Source organism: Entelurus aequoreus, linkage group LG12 (genome assembly GCF_033978785.1).
Source record: "Entelurus aequoreus isolate RoL-2023_Sb linkage group LG12, RoL_Eaeq_v1.1, whole genome shotgun sequence".
NCBI classification, from domain to species: domain Eukaryota; kingdom Metazoa; phylum Chordata; class Actinopteri; order Syngnathiformes; family Syngnathidae; genus Entelurus; species Entelurus aequoreus.
In genome coordinates this window covers 1655918-1678690 of record NC_084742.1, presented here as the reverse complement: position 1 = coordinate 1678690, position 22773 = coordinate 1655918, and the positions used below count along the sequence as shown (strand labels likewise).

The 22773-nt window shown below is 34.3% G+C and overlaps 1 protein-coding gene across 1 annotated transcript in view; it reads left to right on the top strand.

The window, feature by feature from the left end:
* LOC133661331 (forkhead box protein P2-like) overlaps positions 1 to 19031 on the top strand; it is a 309673-nt gene extending 290642 nt beyond the window's left edge. Inside the window, 8 exon segments of the mRNA XM_062064460.1 lie at positions 7864 to 7905; positions 7908 to 8017; positions 8020 to 8092; positions 8661 to 8764; positions 8992 to 9093; positions 12349 to 12470; positions 18388 to 18457; positions 18732 to 19031. Coding sequence (XP_061920444.1) covers positions 7864 to 7905; positions 7908 to 8017; positions 8020 to 8092; positions 8661 to 8764; positions 8992 to 9093; positions 12349 to 12470; positions 18388 to 18457; positions 18732 to 19031 — 923 coding nt within the window.
* The last annotated feature ends 3742 nt before the right edge of the window (positions 19032 to 22773 follow it).

The following is a 22773-nucleotide window of genomic DNA, read 5'->3' as shown; positions in this document are numbered from 1 at the left end:
ATTTTAAAATACATTATGTCCAAATTTCTGAAGAATTTTTTTTTTTTGACCAAAGAATACAACAACATCTTTGCAAAAGTCCTGCTTTTTTTTTTTTTTTTACACTTTTCCAGGTTAAAAAAAAGTGTCATTTTTCATATAAAATTATTAAAATAAAATAAAATATATTTAAAAATATGTCAAATGTATACAATATTTTTTAGCACGAAAAAATACAACTATGTAGCTCTTTTTACGCATCTCCGGGTCATTATTAATATTGTAAACATTTATGTTAGTAGTGTAATAGAAAAAGTGACACTCTTGTATTCAAAATGTTTACCTCACCTTGAGCGAAACCTTTAAAGGATGTATTTTTTTGTTTCTTAATCATTTTGATGATTACAGCTGATAAAAACTCTGAATTCTGCCTCCCATTAAATGTGAATAAAAAATTCTGAAAAAAACACCTGAAATCAAAGAACTTTTGCACTTTATATATATATATATATATATATATATATATATATATATATATATATATATATATATATATATATATATATATATATATATATATATAGTAAATGTATATATATATGTATATTTTATATAAATATTTATATTTTATATATATATTTATATTTATATATATATTTATATTATATATATATATATATATTATATTTATATACTGTATATATATATATGTATATTTTATATATATATATATATATATATATATATATATATATATATATATATATATATATATATATATATATATATATATATATATATATATATATATATATATATATATATATATATATATATATATATATATATATATATATATAAAGTTAAAGTTAAAGTACCAATGATTGTCACACACACACAAGGTGTGGTGAAATTTGTCCTCTGCATTTGACCCATCCCCTGGGAGGTGAGGGGAGCAGTGGGCAGCAGCGGTGCCACGCCCGGGAATCATTTTTGTATATATATATATATATATTATAGGTATATTATATATAATATATACTGTATATATAATATATATATATATATATATATATGTACATGTACATGTATATATATATATATATATATATATATATATATATATATATATATATATATATATATATATATATATATATATATATATATATATATATATATATATATATATATATATATATATATATATATATATATATATATATATATATATATATATATATATATATATATATATATATATATATTCTTTTTTTTACTGTATATTGCAAATCTTGCTTAAGTGACATTTACATAAAAATTGTATAAAAGTAAAGTCAAATTAATTTGTGGAAATGTAAAAAAAAAAAAGTGTAATTTTTCATATATAAATGTTACAATATTAAATGCCACTTTTATTTAGATATAATTAAATAATAAATTTAAAAAATACATAAATATATTGAAATTAAATAAATTACAGAAACAAATAAATATACATAAATAATAAATATAAATAATATGTACATTATAATATTAATAAATAATATTATAAAATAAAAAAGCTGAAATCAGACATTTTCTCTTGCTTATCCAGTTCAGAATAATAATAGCAGCAATGCAACAGGAAACTATAACAGTCGTAAAAAAGCCAGTAACTTTTTCTGTCGGCTTTGCTACTAAATGAAAGTTGCTGAGTCATCACGCGCCGCACCATGTGTCCTCTCCTCCCCGCGCACACCCCTCCCCAGCACAGCTGTGTGTTTCCCCTAGCAGGGAACGGTGGAAAGGAGCCAGCCCATCTCCGCTAATTACCAGCGCCAAATTGTATCATAGCATTTCTAATTAGAGCACGCTGTTCGAGATTAGCCCACGATCAGCCTGCGCGCTATCGGCGCCACATCTCCCTTTATCTCTCCGTTTATCACCGCCTCCCTCCTTGGCGCTGCATGCCGCCAAAGTGAGCGCCACTTCCTCGCAGTGGCCCAAACTTCCTGACACTGAGGCCGAGTGACACGCAGTTACTTCATATGTCAGTCCCTGGCAAGCAGGCGGCCGCTCACCGCGCTAATTCTACATCTTTTCCTCCACTTTTCTGTCCTGCCAATCTCCAGCCGACTGGAAAAACGCCCAACTGACCTTTCAGACGCGCCGCTAATTTGAGCCGGCGAATGCTAATGACATCGTTACATATTCCGACCAAATTGCCTTAATTGCGAGTCGACAAGCGGGTTGCACTCGGAGGCTGGTGCGTTGATAAATAGGATAAAAATGTCGACTTTGAAATCATCGGGGTGGATGTCGGCGGCCTTTTAGACGATAATTACGAGCCGTCTTGGCTGTAATGAGGTGCGGAAAACAGCGCAGAAGTTAAGGAGACGTCAAGGTAGTAACAAGGGCCCAAATATTGCAACATTATGGAACCACTTGACCTTAAAACGACGGCGCCAAAACTAGTTGTCGATTTTGTTGCTATGCCAACCCTTCATAACTTATCTTTCCGATCTTTAACCAGTGGACCAGCCAGGACACCTTTTATTTTGTGTTGGCAGCGGCTTCCATACATTACTGTCCATGCGTGTGCCAAGTTCAGTCTAGAAAACAATTGTTTATTATTCTTTCCCAAGGAGCAAAAAACAAAAAGCAGACATTCCTTATGGCGACTTTAACGAAGCAAGATGGCCAAAGGCTAATAATTGAGGATTCATTGAAAGATTCTACTACTTCTACTTCAACAGACACATCTAATGCACAATTTTAAAACGTTTTTTGTGCAAAAAGTGCACACATTTGTTGAAAATGTGGTGTATTTAAAAAAAACAACTAATTTTTATGTCATTCTCGCATTTCTAATTCACATAATTGTATGTACGAAATCTTCTTAAATTCTTGTAAAAATCTCACTTTAGGTACCCCTAAAAATTTGTAAAATTTCAACATCGTAAGCTTCTTTTTTTTTTATTGCTTTTTTATGTTACCTAAAATATTTTTGAATTCACACCAAAAAAAAATGCATATTTTTTGCAATAAAATCAAGTCAAAATGATAATCTAAAAATAGCTCTAATTTCCACAAGTATCTGAATATTTATTGTATTAAATCAAACTAAATTGCAGTCGAAAGGCACTTTTTAACACTTCTTTTAATAACCTAAAAATATGTAAGATTTCCTCAAATTACTGCTATTTTTTTGCACAGGATTCTACTAAATAAATGCAAAATTTGTACTTTTTTTTTCCCAAGTAACCTTAAAAATATATCAAATTTCCACAAATTTCTGCATTTATTTACACAGAACCCGAGTAAATTCTAGCAAACATTTTCTTTCAACACTTGTATTCATTAAATTTCCACAAATTACTGCAGTTATTTACACAGAATCCGAGTAAATTCTAGCAAAAATGTTCTTTTAACAGTTTTTTTCATTAAATTTCCACAAATTACTGAATATTTTTTGTACATTTACTTATTAAATTCTTGCTGAAATTGCCAATTTCCACACTTTATTTGTGTTGGCAACGGCTTCCATACATCATTGTCCATGCGTGTGCCAGTCTACAAAACAATTGTTTATTATTCTTTAGGGGGTCCCAAGGAGCAAAAAACAAAAAGCAGACATTCCTTATGGCGACTTTAACGAAGCAAGATGGCCAAAGGCTAATAATTGAGGATTCATTGAAAGATTCTACTACTTCTACTTCAACAGACCCATCTAATGCACAATTTTAAAAAGTATTTTGTGCAAAAAGTGCACATGTTTGTTGAAAATGAATTTTTTTAATGTCATTCTCACATTACTAATTCACGAATGTATGAAATATTCCTAAATTATTGTAAAAATCTCACTTTAGGTACCCCTAAAAATGTGTAAAATTATTTTTTTTAATGCATTTTTATGTTACCTAAAATATTTTGAATTCCCACCAAAAAAATCCATAATTTTTGCAATAAAATCAAGTCAAAATGACACTTGTCAAATAACCTAAAAATAGCTCTAATTTCCACAAATATCTGAATATTTATTGTATTAAATCAAACTACCAGTAAATTGCAGTCGGAAGGCACTTTTTAACACTTTTTTTAATAACCTAAAAATATGTAAGATTTCCTCAAATTACTGCTATTTTTTTGCACAGATTCTACTAAATAAATGCAAAATTTTTACTTTTTTTTCCAAGTAACCTTAAAAATATATCAAATTTACACAAATTACTGAATTTATTTACACAGAATCCGAGTAAATTCTAGCAAAAATGTTCTTTTAACAGTTGTTTTCATAAAATTTCCACAAATTACTGAATATTTTTTGCACATTTACCTATTAAATTCTTGCTGAAATTGCCAATTTCCACACTTTTTTTGTGTTGGCAACGGCTTCCATACATTACTGTCCATGCTTGTGCCAGTCTACAAAACAATTGTTTATTATTCTGTAGGGGGTCCCAAGGAGCAAAAAACAAAAAGCAGACATTCCTTATGGCGACTTTAACGAAGCAAGATGGCCAAAGGCTAATAATTGAGGGTTCATTGAAAGATTCTACTACTTCTACTTCAACAGACCCATCTAATGCACAATTTAAAAAAGTTTTTTGTGCAAAAAGTGCACACATTAGTTGTAAATGTGATGTATTTAAAAAAAACAACTAATTTTTATGTCATTCTCGCATTTCTAATTCACATAATTGTATGTACGAAATCTTCTTAAATTCTTGTAAAAATCTCACTTTAGGTACCCCTAAAAATGTGTAAAATTTCACATCGTAAGCTTCTTTTTTTATTGCATTTTTATGTTACCTAAAATATTTTTGAATTCACACCAAAAAAAATGCATATTTTTTTGCAATAAAATCAAGTCAAAATGACACTTTTCAAATCATCTAAAAATAGCTCTAATTTCCACAAATATCTGAATATTTATTGTATTAAATCAAAACTAAATTGCAGTCAAAAGGCAACTTTTAACACTTCTTTTATAACCTAAAAATATGTAGATTTCCTCAAATTACTGCTATTTTTTTTGCACAGGATTCTACTAAAAAAATGCAAAATTTGTACTTTTTTTTTCCAAGTAACCTTAAAAATATATCAAATTTCCACAAATGACTGCATTTATTTACACAGAATCCGAGTAAATTCTAGCAAACATTTTCTTTCAACACTTGTATTCATTAAATTTCCACACATTACTGCAGTTATTTACACAGAATCCGAGTAAATTCTAGCAAAAATTTTCTTTTAACACTTTTTTCATTAAATTTCCACAAATTACTGAATATTTTTGTACATTTACTTATTAAATTCTTGCTGAAATGCCAATTTCCACACTTTATTTTGTGTTGGCAGCGGCTTCCATACATTACTGTCCATGCGTGTGCCGGTCTACAAAACAATTGTTTATTATTCTTTAGGGGGTCCCAAGGAGCAAAAAACAAAAAGCAGACATTCCTTATGGCGACTTTAACGAAGCAAGATGGCCAAGGCTAATAATTGAGGGTTCATTGAAAGATTCTACTACTTCTACTCAACAGACACATCTAATGCACAATTTTAAAAAGTATTTTGTGCAAAAAGTGCACACATTTGTTGAAAATGAATTTTTTTTTATGTCATTCTCACATTACTAATTCACGAATGTATGAAATCTTCCTAAATTATTGTAAAAATCTCACTTTAGGTACCCTTAAAAATGTGTAAATTATTTTTTTCTTTTTTTTTAATTGCATTTTTATGTTACCTAAAATATTTTGAATTCCCACCAAAAAAATCCATATTTTTTGCAATAAAAGTCAAAATGGCACTTTTCAAATACCTAAACATATCTCAAATTTCACAAATATCAGAATATATTATTTGTATTAAATCAAACTAAATTACAGTCAAAAGGCACTTTTTAACACTTCTTTTAATAACCTAAAATATGTAAGATTTCCTCAATTACTGCTATTTTTTTGCACAGGATTCTACTAAATAAATGCAAAATTTTTACTTTTTTTCCAAGTAACCTTAAAAATATATCAATTTCCACAAATGACTGCATTTATTTACACAGAATCCGAGTAAATTCTAGCAAACATTTTCTTTCAGCACTTTTTTTCATAAAGTTCCACAAATTACTGCATTTATTTACACAGAATCCGAGTAAATTCTAGCAAAAATGTTCTTTTAACAGTTTTTTTTCATAAAATTTCCACAAATTACTGAATATTTTGGCACATTTACCTATTAAATTCTTGCTGAAATTGCCAATTTTCACACTTTTTTAGTGTTGCAACGGCTTCCATACATTACTGTCCATGCGTGTGCAAGTTCAGCCTAGAAAAACCCATCCATCCATCCATTTTCTACCGCTTGTCCCTTTGGTGTCGCGGGGGGTCGCTGGAGCCTATCTCAGCTACAATCGAGCGGAAGGCGGGGTACACCCTGGACAAGTCGCCACCTCATCGCAGGCCAGACAACATTCACACTCACATCATACACTAAGGCCAATTAGTGTTGCCAATTAACTTTAATGAAGCAAGATGGCCAAAAGGCGCCGAAATTGAGGATTCATTGAGATATTCTGTCCGATCCCATCTAATGCACAATTTTAAAAAGCACCATTCTCACATGAATTTAGGAGGGATTTGTGCAAAAAGTGCACACATTTATTGAAAATTTGAACTACAAGGCGCACTTAAAATCCTTTCATTTTCTCAAAAATCGACAGTGCACCTTATAACCCGGTGCGCCTAATGTACGAATAATTCTGGTTGTGCTTACCGACCAATAAGTAAATTTATGTGCAAAGTACTACTAAATTATCACAAATGTTGTGCTTTTTTAACGTTTTTTTAAGGTATCTCTAATATTTTAAATTTTTTAACAATTTACTAAATATTTTTTGCACAGAATCCTACTAATTTCTTGCCTGAAATTGCACTTTTTAACACTTTCTAGAGTAACAATAAAAATATGCCAGATTTCCACATATTACGGAATATTGTTTGCACATTTACCTTTTAAATTCTCGCTTAAATTGCAAATTTCAACAATTTTAAAGTAACCCTAAGCCTATGTCAAATTTCCAAAATATACTAAATACTTTACACACCGAATCCTACTAAAATGGTGCTTTTTACCACTTTTTAGAGTACCCTTAAAATAAATGTTTGAAAAAATTCTGAAATTACTGTATTTTTTCCAGAATCCAGCTAAATTTTTGCCGAATTGTGCTTTTTAACACTTTTTTTTAGGTATCTCTAAACATTTTAAATATTTTAACAATTTCCTGAATATTTTTTGCACAGAATCCTACTAAGTTCTTTAGCACTTTTTAGAGTAACACTAAAAAATATGTCAGGTTCCACAAATTACGGAATATTTTTTGCACATTTACCTATTCAATTCTCGCTTGAATTGCGAATTTCCACACTTTTTAAAGTAACCCTAAGCTTATGTCAAATTTTCCAAAAAATACTAAATATTTTATGCACTGAATCCTACTAATTATTTTGAAAATGACGCTTTTTACCACTTTTTAGAGTAACCCTAAACTATATATTTAAAAAAAAAAACTTAAATTACTGTATTTTTTTCACAGAATCCAGCTAAATTAGTGCGAAAATTGTGCTTTTTAACGCCTAATTTCAGGTCACCCACAGTTTACAACGAAATTATCACAAATGCTTTGCTTTTTAACACTTTTTTTAGGTAACCTTACAAATATAAATTTTCAACAATTCACTGCATATTTTTTTGCACAGAATCCTACTAAATAGCGCATTTTTTAGCACTTTCTAAAAACATGTCACATTTCCAGACATTTTGCACAAAATCTTTAATAAATGGACATTCTTTATTCATGCTTCTGCAGCACTAAAGAACAATAATGTCTTCCCCTTGCAGCTCAACTGGTGTCCAGCGTCACCATGTCCAAGAACTGCCCTACGCGTCCCCGCCTAACTTACCGCAAACGCCCACCACCCCTACGGCGCCCGTCACCCCATGGCTGGCCATGCCCCAGGTCCCGTCGGTGCTGGGCGGAGCCAACGTGCCCAGCATGGGGCCAACGTGCCCAGCATGGGAGCCATGCGGCGACGTCACACGGACAAATACTCCATGCCGCTGTCGTCGGGTAAGACCAACTACGCAGCGCACACTTTAGCCAAGCGCCTGCGCTTTAATAACACACACACACACACACACACACACACACACACACACACACACGCACGCACACACACACGCTGAGTTTAATCACTCTATATGTAAATAGAGACGGAACTGCACATGAATATTACAGCAGTGTTAATGAAGTTCAAATAACAGCCAAGTAAATATCATATTTATTGCAGCAGGACATATTGCACGTATGACTTTTTGCATTTTTTTAAAATGCTCCGCCTTTGATGTTTATATTTACCGGCTGTGTTTAGCGCCCGGTGTCATCAATTATTCAGCGCGGGCCTAACGAACTGCACGGATCTCATTTTATGGATTTATTAGTGTTTAAGACCTCTCGCGAGAGACATTAATTAAAAATGTATTTTGTTAGACATGGAAAATGCTGATTTGATGTACCCCACCCCAACCCCTCCCCCCCCCCTCTCTCTCTCTCTAACCCCCCTCCCTTGTTTTTTAATGTGATGAAACCTTGACTGAGTCCAATACCTGGAGGAATAAAAATTTACCAATTATTTCAGGTGGTGACACAGTATTTATTTTTCCAGAGATCGCCCCAAACTACGAGTTTTATAAGAACGCGGATGTCAGGCCGCCGTTTACTTATGCAACCCTCATAAGACAGGTGAGTGGGAAATAAATTAACTTTGCCTGATTAGATTCAAATTAATTGCAGCATGAATCGTGGCAGCTCTCTGTCCGTGTGTGTGTGTGCGTGTGTGTGTGTGTGTCCGTGTGTGTGTGTGTGTCCGTGTGTGTGTGCGTGCGTGCGTGCGTGTGCGTGTGTGCGTGCGTGTGTGTGTGTGTGTGTGTGTGGTTAGTAAAGCATTATTTGATGTCATCTCATTCCAGGCTATCATGGACTCTTCCGACATGCAGTTAACGCTTAATGAAATCTACAGCTGGTTCACGCGCACGTTCGCCTACTTCAGACGCAACGCCGCCACTTGGAAGGTTTGAAAACGCATTTTACCACCCCACCCCTCCTTTTTTTTGTTTTACGAAGAAACGGCACAGAAATGAATAGCGTGGCTGTAATTATACAGCAGCCACTCCATCATCAGCACCTTTTGTTGGGCGAGACAAACCGCCTCCCCCTCCTCGCTCCTCGAGCCTCCCCTTGCATATCATTGATTAATTAGGAAGAAAGATGGCCGTCAAGCAGTCAGGCCGGGGTGGGGGGGCGTGGGGGGAGGTCAAAGATGCTCGCAAACACACAAGCAAGAGTCGGCCTGTCACGGCGGAGGAAGTCTTTATACGGGCGCACAAAAGGCTCCAACTTCATTGTCCTGCCTCCGCCAACAAAAAAAACCCAAACGAGGGTTCCTAGTTTGTATAAAGAAGCCATTTCCGCTTGTCAAAGCTTCTCTATCTGTCACATTACAACATCTTTTTTTTTTTTTTAATGAATGATTATCTCTTTTTTTTAGGCGCGTTATCTACGACGGGGTCATACGTCGAAGCGCTAACGTGACGGCCAGCGCTTTGATTAATGTGGAGAATTTGTTTGGAGGGGGTGGGGGGAAAAAAGGGAAAGGTGGTTTAATATCTGCCTCCCTTGCTGCACCCCCCCCTCCGCCCCTCCACCACCACATCCCTCTTTTCTTCTCCATGCAGAAGCTTATTAGTTCTAACTATATAGCATGCATAATAAAACTGCTCATTTGCTCATTAATATTAAAATTATCATATTCACAGCCATGGGCATTAAGATCAATCAAATCCAGGGATTTTCAGGTCAGATGCGAGATCTGCTTATGAGGATTTTTCCCCTCATTTATATATATATATATATATATATATATATATATATATATATATATATATATATATATATATATATATATATATATATATATATATACGTATATATATATATCCTGAATCCTCTTCTTGGAGAATGAGCAGTACACAACGAGATATTAAAGTGTATTATTTAATGCACGGTCGTATAGTTTGTAATTAAATCAAATACGGCGTAGATAGTAAAAAAAAAAAAAAGATGATGTGAGATGAAACACACACACACACAACACACACACACACACACACACACACACACACACACACACACACACACACACACACACACCACTCACACACACACATTCTTGTATTTGCTACCTTCTTGAGACGTCTGAAAAATGCCTACCTCTTTAGGAACACCCGTTATAGATGTATAAATATGTGTACTTACAACATTAAATGATATATACAAACTATGCAAATATAAAAAAAAGGTAAGCTTTTAGTTATTTACATAAAAAAAAAAGTGTAATTGCTTTTTAATCTTCATTATTTACTTCAACTTATTACAGTATGTCTCCATATGCATGTGCATTTTATTATTTTTATGAATTTTGTCCAAAGGGGCGCATTTCAATTTCTTACACACACTTGTTATTACATATGTTGACCAGACGGGGAGCACTTCAAATTTTTGCACACACTTGTTATTACATATGTTGACCAGACGGGGAGCACTTCAAATTTTTGCACACACTTGTTATTTCATATGTTGACCAGACGGGGAGCACTTCAAATTTTTGCACACACTTGTTATTTCATATGTTGACCAGACGGGGAGCACTTCAAATTTTTGCACACACTTGTTATTTCACATGTTGACCAGAGGGGGACCTTTTAAAAACCGGCACACCGTCAATTTGAAAAATCCCCTCCTTTTTGGGGACCACCCTAGTTTTTGATAGATTTCACCACCAGGGGGTGCAAATGAGACATTCTCTATTAGATGCAATTGTTTTCTGTATTGGGACCATGATTTATGTCCTAACTTGTTCACACCTCCTCATATGGAAGCTACATTTCTTTGTTGATGTCTCAAGAAGGGTAGAAATACAAGTACACACACACACACACACACACACACACACACACACACACACACACACACACGCACACACACACACACACACACACACACACATACATGTCTTGCCTACTTGTTGTAAAATTTTACTTCTGTAGTTGTGAGGACCTATTGCTGTTGCTAGGTAGATTTGACCGTACACACACATAGTAATAAGTTCTGTGAGTTGGCCATTTTTAAGGACAGCAAAGTACTCAATGAAGGTAACACTTCTAAATTGAAAATAAATCACATTTTTCTAATTTCTCAACCTATTTTCATTCAGTTTACATTATTGTATAAATGTACAAAACATGTACTACATATACAAATATATGTACATAATAAGTAGAAAATTAACATACACAAAATGTATACATAAATACATACAGTACAGTTTATATGAACACACACACACACACACACACACACACACACACATTCTTGTATTTGTTACCTTCTTGAGACCTCCGAAAAATGCCTACCTCTTTAGGACCACCCTTTCTAGATATATAAATACGTGTATTTACAACATTAATAATATGTACAAAACTATGCAAATATAAAAAAAGGTAAGCTTTTAGTTATTTTTTAATTTTTAATTTTTTTTGTAATTGGTTTTTAAACTTCATTATTTACTTCAAGTTATTACAGTATGTCTCCATATACATATTTTATTAATTTTGTCCAAAGGGGACGCATTTCAATTTCTTACACACACTTGTTATTACATATGTCCTAACTTGTTCACACCTCCTCATATGGAAGCTGCTTTTCCTTGTTGATGTCTCAAGAAGGGTAGAAATACAAGCACACACACGCAGTGACACCTCCGTGGTGTTCCATATTTCAAACGATGTGTCCATTAAGGGCAGAGTCGCCATTATCAGGACCTTCAGCATTATAAGCCATTCGCCATGCTGATTACCGCTGATTAGCGGTATAGCTCGGTTGGTAGAGCGGCCGTGCCAGCAACTTGAGGGTTCCGGTTCGATCCCCGCTTCCGCCATCCTAGTCCCTGCCGTTGTGTCCTTGGGCAAGACACTTTACCCACCTGCTCCCAGTGCCACCCACACTGGTTTAAATGTAACTTAGATATTGGGTTTCACTATGTAAAGCGCTTTGAGTCACTAGAGAAAAAGCGCTATATAAATATAATTCACATTCACTTCACTTCACTTTTAGTCGCCATACTCTTGATTGATACGTACTGTGCGTGCCGGACTTGGAAGAGGGTTTTTTTTTAATTTTTTTTTTAGCTAATTAAATCAAGGGTGCCTGAATGTGCTTCCTCTGACCTGTCCGTCTCTCTCTCTCTCTCTCTCTCTCTCACGCCGCAGAACGCCGTGCGCCACAACCTCAGCCTGCACAAGTGCTTTGTGCGCGTGGAGAACGTGAAAGGCGCCGTGTGGACGGTGGACGAGGTGGAGTACCAGAAACGCCGGTCGCAGAAAATCACAGGGTACGAAGAAAAAAGGACATTTTTGGTCTGATTTTTGCTGCTAAAGTAGGACGAGTCAACTCAATTGTTCTGGGGGCCACTAAGGAGCAGCCAATGCACCAAATCAGTTGGGGTGCACAAAATAGTCGATTCTTATTCATTCCGAATCTAAATAATATATTATATAATAATATAATTATTATTATTATTAGGGATGTCCGATAATGGCTTTTTGCCGATATTCCGATATTGTCCAACTCTTAATTACTGATACCGCTATATATACAGTCGTGGAATCAACACATTATTATGCCTCATTTGGACAACCAGGTATGGTGAAGATAAGGTCCTTTTTTTTTTTAATTAATCAAATAAAATAAGATAAATAAATTAAAAACATTTTCTTGAATTAAAAAAGAAAGTAAAACAATATAAAAACAGTTACATAGAAACTAGTAATTAATGAAAATGAGTAAAATTAAGTGTTAAAAGTTATTACTATTAGTGGACCAGCAGCGTGTGCTTACGGACTGTATCCCTTGCAGACTGTATTGATATATATTGATATATAATGTAGGAAGCAGAATATTAATAACAGAAAGAAACAACCCTTTTGTGTGAATGAGTGTAAATGGGGCAGGGAGGTTTTTTGGGTTAGTGTACTAATTGTAAGTGTATCTTGTGTTTATGTTGATTTAATTTAATTTAAAAAAAAACAAACAAAAAAAAAAAACGATACCGATAATAAAAAAAAAACCGATACCGATAATTTACGATATTACATTTTAAAGCATTTATCGGCCGATATATCGGACATCTCTAATTATTATTACTTTATAAGACTCCATTTTTAAAAAGACGTTTTCAGGCCATCTCCACACAACCAGAAGGAGCTTTTTCTAACCTGTTTTAAAAAAGTTTCATTACAATTATTATTCCAACTTTTACATTGCCAGAAATCGGTTTGAATCCTGAATCGATTCAGAATCCAATCGTCACTCCAGGAATCGGATCGAATCGCTCAGTGCCCAAAGATTCACAACAACTACTCTTGTTTTAACTCTAAGATTAAAAAAAAAAAAAAAAAAAAAAAATCTGAATTTGATAATATAAATATTAAACTATCGTATTTTTCGGACTATAAGTCGCAGTTTTTTTCATAGTTTGGCGACTTATATATGTTTTTTTCCTTCTTTATTATGCATTTCCGGCAGGTGCGACTTATACTCCGGTTCGACTTATACTCGGAAAAATACGGACTCAAAATTTGTGGACATTTCTGAAATGTGTCCATTTTTTAAAACATTTTTGTACAAGATGACTCATTTGAGTAAAAGGACTGAAAATAACAGGTGTGAGTTTTTAGCATAGAATTAGCAAATACATCAAATACAATTACCTTTTTTATTTATGCCAATTTACTAATAAGCACACTATGGTGATTCAATAAATATATACATATTGAAAATAAAATAAATTAGGGTAAAAAAAAATAAAAAATAAATGCATGTGCTGATATTATGCCCCGCCCCCAATTCATGGATGAAATATGTTGAAATATATATTGCACATTTGTTAGGGCCAATTTTTCACTGAAACATTTTTTTGGATATATAATTGTACATACAGTAGTACCTTATTGAGCTCATAACTCAAAACACTTGTATCTCAAATCAACATTGTCTATTGAAATTAATCCAAATCAGTTTAATCAGTGATTGGCCCCCAAAACAGCCCACTTTTAACAAGTAAACATGCCTTTTAAAAAAACTTTAGGATAAGAAATAGTGTGTGAACTTACAATACAATATAATTTAGTACAAACAACTAAAAATGTACAGTGTTTATGTAGGAACGTGGTCTTCTACGGCAGCGTTTTTCAACCTTTTTGGAGCCAAGGCACATTTTTTTCATACCACCAGCAGAAAAAGTTAAACAATGAAACTCCACCAGGTTGTCGTGCCTTATTTTGCGTTTGTTGTTGTTTCCTGTGTGTAGTGCTTTTAGTTCCTGTCTTGCGCTATTATTTTGGTGACCCTTCCTGTTTTGTTGGCGTTCTCCTGTAGCAGCTTCACGCCTTCCTTTGAGCGCTATTCTCCACACCTGCTTTGTTTTCGCAATCAAGACTATTGAAATTGTGCGTACGCTATCCTCCTTTGTGGGGACATTGTTGATTGTCATGTCACACGCTGTAAGTTTTTGCTGTCGTCCAGCATTCTGTTTTTGTTGACTTTGTAGCCAGTTCAGTTGTACTTTTGTTTTACATCACCATCCCTATGCTTCAGTGCGTTTTCCTAGCGGGTTTGCCTTTTGTTCATTTTTGGTTTAAGCGTTACATACCTTTTTACCTGCACGCTGTCTACCGCTGTGCTCTGCATGTTGGGATCACGACAAACCCTCCTCGACGCGTTCCGACTTCTACAAAGCAATGAACTACCTGCTGCCACCTATTGATATGGAGTATTACAAGATGACCCTGCCAAGCTCTACACAGCACAGGCACTACACAACAGCACATTATTAGGATGATTGATTTGCAACAAATATTTTTTGGACCAATTAGGTGAAGTTGCATAATTTCCACGGCACACCAAACAATATCTCACGCGGCACAGTGGTTGAAAATCACTGCACTGCACAAAGTCAGTGTTCAAAAACAAGAAAAAAACAAATGAAAATTTGGGGTATTTTATTTGAACTAAGCAAAATGATCTGCCAATAGAAGAAGAACATTTGGCTTGTCAAGACTTTCCAAAACAAGTCAAATTAGCTAACTTCAATGAACCCAAAAATACCTTAAAATAAGTATATTCTCACTAATAACAAGTGCACTTTTCTTGGTAGAAAAAAAAAAAAAGAGACCTTTTTGCTCAATATGTTGAAAAATATTCTTAAATGAAGTAAATGCTAGTGCCATTATCTTGACACAACCAGCAAACTTATACTAAAAACTAATTTATTGTTCTCTCAGCCAAATCATATTGTCTAAAAATGCATTTTTCCATGGATAACATGACATCATCGCGTCAAGTGCGTGCTCCTCCAGTCAATTAGTGTGCATATATACAGCCCGGCCCCCGGCCAAAATTGTAATTTGTAAGAATTTATCTGAATGTGCACGAACTATTTCTGTTCAAAATTGTTACAAATGTCACATGTTAAATGTTTAAATATTAACTGTCAGTTTACTGTACTGTGCCAACTGTACTACTATATGAGTGCCTATTTTCTATTGTTTCATTGAAAATAAACCAGCCAAGTCCATTTGGCTGTCATCTGTTTTAATTATGAGACACAATCGTGTCAAAGTCATGATTTTTTTGTTCATGCTTGAAATAAGAAATTATTACTTTAAAAAAGTAGTTTTATACTTGTGAGTGTTGATGACACAGCTTTGCAACAGTTGATATTCTAGATTCAAGCATGTTTTACTCAATATAGCTCATCAAATCTCAGCAACAAGCTGTAATATCTTAATGACATCATTTAGGACCAAAACACTTAAAACAAGTAAAACACTCTAACATAAAATCTGCTTAGTGAGAAGAATTATCTTATCAGACAGAAAATAAGCAAATATCACCCTTATTTGAGATAGTTAATGTTACTTAGATTTCATATTTTGTAGTGTGTTCTACGGTATCTCCTTCTGGCTGCTTTTCAGTCAAACACACCATCAGCAGCTTTTCCATATTTTCATAGAGCTCTGCTGTTTTTGGGGACCTATCTTTAGTCAAAGATCATATATGAAAAACTATTGTTTTTAAGGAAGTACTACAAAAAAAAATCCTAATTTTGCTGTTTTTGGTACTCGGCTACAAAAACGGTCAAGTTTTGAACTGAGCTCCCTCGCAACTTGAGGGTTCCAGGTTCGATTCCCGCTTCCGCCATCCTAGTCACTGTCGTTGTGTCCTTGGGCAAGACACTTTACCCACCTGCTCCCAGTGCCACCCACACGTGTTTAAATGTAACTTAGATATTGGCTTTCACTATGTAAAGCGCTTTGAGTCACTAGAGAAAAGCACTTTATAAATATAATTCACTTCACTTCACCTATTAAATTGCAAATTTCCACACCTTTTATAGTAACCCAAAGCTTATGTCAAATTTCCAAAAATACTAAATCTTTTATGCACTGAATTCTACTAAATTCTTTTGAAAATGGCTCTTTTTAACACTTTTTTTTAAAATAACCCTAAAGTATATGTTAAAAAAATCCTCAAATTACTTAATTTTTTTCTCAAAATTCAGCTAAATTAGTGCAGAAATTGTGCTTTTCATCACTTATTTTTAGGTTACCCACAGATTACAACTAAATTATCACAACATTTTTGCTTTTTAACACTTTCTTTTAGGTAACCCTAAAAATGAATACAATTTCAACAATTTGCTGAATACTTTTTGCACGGAATCCTACTAAATTCCTGCTGAAATTGCAATTCTTAGCACTTTCTAGAGTAACACTACAAAATATGTCAGATTTCCACAAATTACGAAATATTTTTTGCACATTTACCTATTAAATTCTCGCTGAAATTGCGAATTTCCACACTTTTTAAAGTAACCCTAAGCTTATGTCAAATTTCCAAAAAATACTAAATACTTTACGCACCGAATCCTACTAAATTATTTGGAAAATGACTCTTTTTAACACTTTTTAGAGTAACCCTAAAACATATGTTTTAAAAAAAATCCTCAAATTACTGTATTTTTTTTCTTAGAATCCAGCTACATTATTGCAGAAATTGTGCTTTTCAACACTTATTTTTAGATCACCCACAAAGTACTACTAAATTATCACAAATGTTGTGCTTTTCAACGTTTTTTTAGGTATCTCTAAACATTTAAAATATTTTAAATATTTTTAGCAATTTACTGAATATTTGTTGCACAGAATCCTACTAAATTCTTGCTGAAAGTGCACTTTTTAACACTTTCTAGAGTAACACTAACAATATGTCAGATTTCCACAAATTACGGAATATTTTTTGCACATTTACCTATTAAATTCTCGCTGAAATTGCGAATTTCCACACTTTTTAAAGTAACCCTAAGCTTATGTCAAATTTCCAAAAAATACTAAATACTTTACACACCGAATCCTACTAAATTATTTGGAAAATGACTCTTTTTAACACTTTTTAGAGTAACCCTAAAACATATGTTTTAAAAAAATCCTCAAATTACTGTATTTTTTTCTTGGAATCCAGCTACATTATTGCAGAAATTGTGCTTTTCAACACTTATTTTTAGATCACCCACAAAGTACTACTAAATTATCACAAAGGTTGTGCTTTTCAACGTTTTTTTAGGTATCTCTAAACATTTAAAATATTTTAAATATTTTCAACAATTTACTGAATATTTTTTGCACAGAATCCTACTAAATTCTTGCTGAAAGTGCACTTTTTAACACTTTTTAGAGTAACACTAAAAATATGTCAGATTTCCACAAATTACGGAATATTTTTTGCACATTTACCTATTAAATTCTCGCTGAAATTGCGAATTTCCACACTTTTTAAAGTAACCCTAAGCTTATGTCAAATTTCCAAAAAATACTAAATACTTTACGCACCAAATCCTACTAAATTATTTTGAAAATGTCGCTTTTTAACACTTTTTAAAGTAACCTTAAAATATATGTAAAAAAAATTCTGAAATTACTGTATTTTTTTCCTCCGAATTCAACTAAATTATTGCAGAAATTGTGCTTTTTAACACTTTTTTTTAGGTAACCTTAAAAATATGAACATTTTCAACTATTTACATATATACTCGGCTACAAAAACGGTCAAGTTTTGAACTGAGCTCCCTCGCAGAATTAGGTGCAGCAGTTTCCTTATAAAGAGCATGTGGACAGTTTGGACAGGTGGTCCCAGCACCTGTTGTCAAGCTCATTATTGACGTTCCCTCTCTTTCTCCTCAACTCTTCCAGAAGCCCGTCACTCGTCAAGAACCTGCCCTCCAGTCTGGGCTACGGCTCAGCACTAAACGCCAGCCTCCAGGTAAGAATCCGAGCAGAGACGGCGGCCACCTGGGTGACATTGTCCCCTGGTCCGCCTCAGATTGATCGCGGCGTGCGAGAGGGGAAGGGGCATGGCCATGAATATTTATCCAGGCTGTCATGAATGATTTGGCTTCATTGTGTACACGCCAGCCAGGCTCATGGCGAAAATAACTAAAAATTTAATGGCGGCATATAACTTTAATGCCCAGTCGGGGGGTTTCGTAGGTAAAGTTTTCAAGGGGACGAGGTCTCTAACTTGTCTTGTCCCGCAGGCCGCCCTGGCGGAGACCACCCTCCCTCTACTGGGTAGTCCCGGCCTCATGAACAGCGCACACATGGGCGGCTGCCACGGCCTCCTGGGCGGCGACCCCTCCGGACTGATGGGCTGCAGTCCGCCGGGGCTGCTCGGCGGCAGCCCGCCTGGGCTACTGGGCATCAGCCCTCCCGGCACGCTGAGTGGCAGCCCCCCTACCCTGTTGCAGTCCGTCCACGATGACCTCAATGGCTCCCTGGACCACCTGGACACCAACGGACACGGCAGCCCCGGGTACTCCCCGCACAGGCACATGTAGGTTCTGCACACCCTATCATTCACACACTGACCCCCCACCCCCCCATAGAAGACCACCCCTCGGTTCTTGTTCGAGAATGAATTCATCCGTTTTGCAAAATCATGTAAAATCAAGAACAATTTTCTCGGTTTCTGTGTAGGTGAGTGACTGGAAGAAAAGCTTAGATTCCACGCGGAGAGCCTGTACAGCAGGGGTGTCCAAACTTTTTCCACTGAGGGCCGCACACGGCAAAATTTAAGCATGCGGGGGCCATTTTTATATTTTTCATTTTCAAACCTTAACAAAATATATGGATTTTTTTTTTAACCTTTAGGGCTCCCGGGGACTATAAAGGGTCTCAGTCATTAAACTGTTAAAAATAAGTCAAATTATTATTATTTTTTTTAATTTAACGCTTACAGTAAATCTCTATATCAACTTGAGGTTGACATAAAGTTAAAACAAAAAGACAACTTAGTTTTTTATAGTAAAACTGAAATATGCAGTATTTAGTAATTAGAGCCTTAAAAGATCAATAATGCAGGACACCATTGATTTTAAGTCTTTAATATTTTTGAGTAATCACAGTGAAAAGTGAAATAAAATCCTACTAAATATATTTGGGATCCAGAAGGTCCCCCACTCATAAAGTGATACATTTGTATTAGTTTTGTTTAACTTTTAACACTTAAATTACGAGATCAACTTCAAATATATCTGTCCATTTTACGTTTGAACTATTATTTTGTTTGTTTTATGCTCTTTTGTCAAATAAAACTTTGATGTTTTTATATGGCAACCACACAATATATGCAATATTTTTTCCACATAAAACATTTTAAAGTGATATTTTTTAAGTAATAATTCATTATAACATAGATTTTTAGTCTTCTTTTTTTTTTTAGCAATGGCAAAAAAAATAAAAATAAACAAAGACAAAAGAAAAAAAACAGCCTGCATGGCAGCTTTGTGTCAACATTGCAACTTTTTCTTGTCAGATTTCACCGCATTCCACTTTTTTAAATTTTTGCCATATTATAAATTTTGCAATTTTTGCAGAATGTGTGGCGGGCCGGTAAACAATTAGATGCGGGCCGCAAATGGCCCCCGGGCCGCACTTTGGACACCCCTGCTGTACAGTATCACGGCCACATGTAACTCTCTAGATTAGGGTTGCAAATATTACAACACATCACAATTTAATTTGAAAAAAACGACATAATATATATAAATATATATTTAAACATTAAAAAAAAAAAAAAAAGAATTCAATTTGATTTTGATTCTTGGGGTCAAAACGATTCTTCCAAGATATTATACAGTTTAATAAGAATTGTTTTAGTTGTATTGTAAATAGGGTTGTACGATATACCGGTATTAGTATAGTACCGCGATACTAATGAATCATATTCGGTACTATACCGCCTCTAAAAAGTACTAAAAAACTAACGATAAAGGTGAAGTCATAACACTGAAACACTTTAAGACATGGCTAGCTAGCTCGCGGCTAACGTCTATCCGCAGTCTGCAGTATTATAAGTACTTCTTAATCACTAATCCTTGTCTCAATGGAGACAAATCATGTACATTTATTTCAAGTACATGTCAGGTTCAAACACTGATGACATTTATTAAACAGACTAGAAGCAAGGAATCATGCTTTTTTTTCTTTTTTTCTTTTCCTAATAAAGTTGTTTTAATCCCCCCCCCGCCCCCACACACATGTAAAGCGACTTTGGGTATTTAGAAAAGCGCTATATAAATCCCAGGTATTATTATTATTATTAGAAGCAAGGAATCATGCAGAGACAGAGTTCAATTTGGCTCAATGAGGAGAGACGTTTGGGATTGGACGCTCATTTACAATCTCCAACCACGCTCTGAGCTAACAGTCCCACGTGCTCCTCTATTTATTTGGGGGGGGGGGGGGGGGGGGTCCCTGGTTACATCACTGAGGCCGCCTCCAAAAGGAGTGGCCACACATTTCATGCAAAGCAGCTTCCAGTACGCACAATACGTGACGGAATGTGCGGGGGGCCTTGTGATTGCCTTGTCTCTGCTTCGTCTGCATGCTGTCGTCTTATCTTCGTTGAGGTCCTTGAAGTCCTTGGCTGTTAGCGGGCTAAGACAAACAAAATTATCTGCGACGACGCAACCCCTCATATACCGTAGCTGATAACAAGTTGTGTCCTTGCACAGACGGAAAAAGTACAGCTGGAGCACAATAGCTAATAACTATAGCAACCACACTAAGGGTGGCCGTATGAACAACGCCAACACTGTCGTAAACATGTGCCATATAGTGAAACCACACTAAACAACAATGACAAACACATTTTGGGAGAATATTTGCACCAACAGAACAAATTCCCAGAATTCCCTGCGGCACCAACTCTTCCGGGACGCTACAATATAAACAAACGCCATGGGTGGATCTACACCTAACATCCACTGTGATGATACCAAGCACAGGACAGTATCTAGTCGATACTACTATGATTATATAGATATTTTTTAGCATCACAAAATCTTTTTTTTTTTTTTTTTTCAATTTATATTATGTTTATAAACTTATTGAACCGGACTTTGAATATGACCAATGTACGATCCTGTAAATACTTGGTATTGAATCGATACCTAAATGTGTGGTATCATCCAAAACTAATGTAAAGTATCCACACAACAGAAGAATAAGTGATTATTACATTTTAACAGAAGTGTATATAGAACATGTTAAAACACAAAATTAAGCAGATATTAACAGTAAACCAACAAGTAGATTAATAATACATTTTCTACCACTTGTCCTTAATAATGTTGACAAAATAATAGGTGTATAAATGACGCAATATGTTACTGCATATGTCAGCAGCTAAATTAGGAGCTTTTGTTTGTTTACTTACTAATAAAAGACAAGTTGGCTTGTATGTTCACTATTTTATTTAAGGACAAACTTACAATAAGAAACATATGTTTCATGTACCCTAAGATATTTTGTTAAAATAAAGCCAATAATAAAAAAATGTGTGGTCCCCTTTATTTAGAAAAGTACCGAAAAGTGCCGAAATACATTTTGATACTGGTACCAAAATATTGGTATCAGGACAACACTAATTGTAAAACTTAAAAGCGTTGCTTGGAGTGATGAACGAAGAATCTCCACGAGCAAAAACGCTACGGACGGTTTTACTTCTGGTTCGAGGCATTGAAGCAATATTTTCAAGTTTATTTTATTTTTAAAAATAGAATAAAATAGTTAAAAATAAAAATATACTCATGTGCCTGTATAAAATTATGTTTTAAATTAAACTGGTCATAAAAGTACGACACCTGCAGTGAGCAAACTCGTCCGGAAGATGGCGCTGCAGCGCAAAACAAAAACAGTCCTTTTCAGTGTCTCTGCTTGTGCTTACTGAAAAACATTGAACACAAAATATTATGGCCGTTGTCGAAGAAAAATCTATACATTTGCCGCACCGTTTTATAAGCCGCAGGGTTCAAAGCAGAGGAAAAAAGAATAATTTTATACCAAAATAATACATTGCGAGAATCAGTTTTAATCGAGAATCAAATCGGAATTGGATTATTATTATATCGAAATCAGAGGTACTTTATTTATTATTTATGGAACGTAATATTATACGTATATAATAATAATATATATATTATTTTATATTATTTTGATATAATAAATAATATATATAAATATAAATAATATATATATATTTATAAATAATATATATATATATATATATATATAATA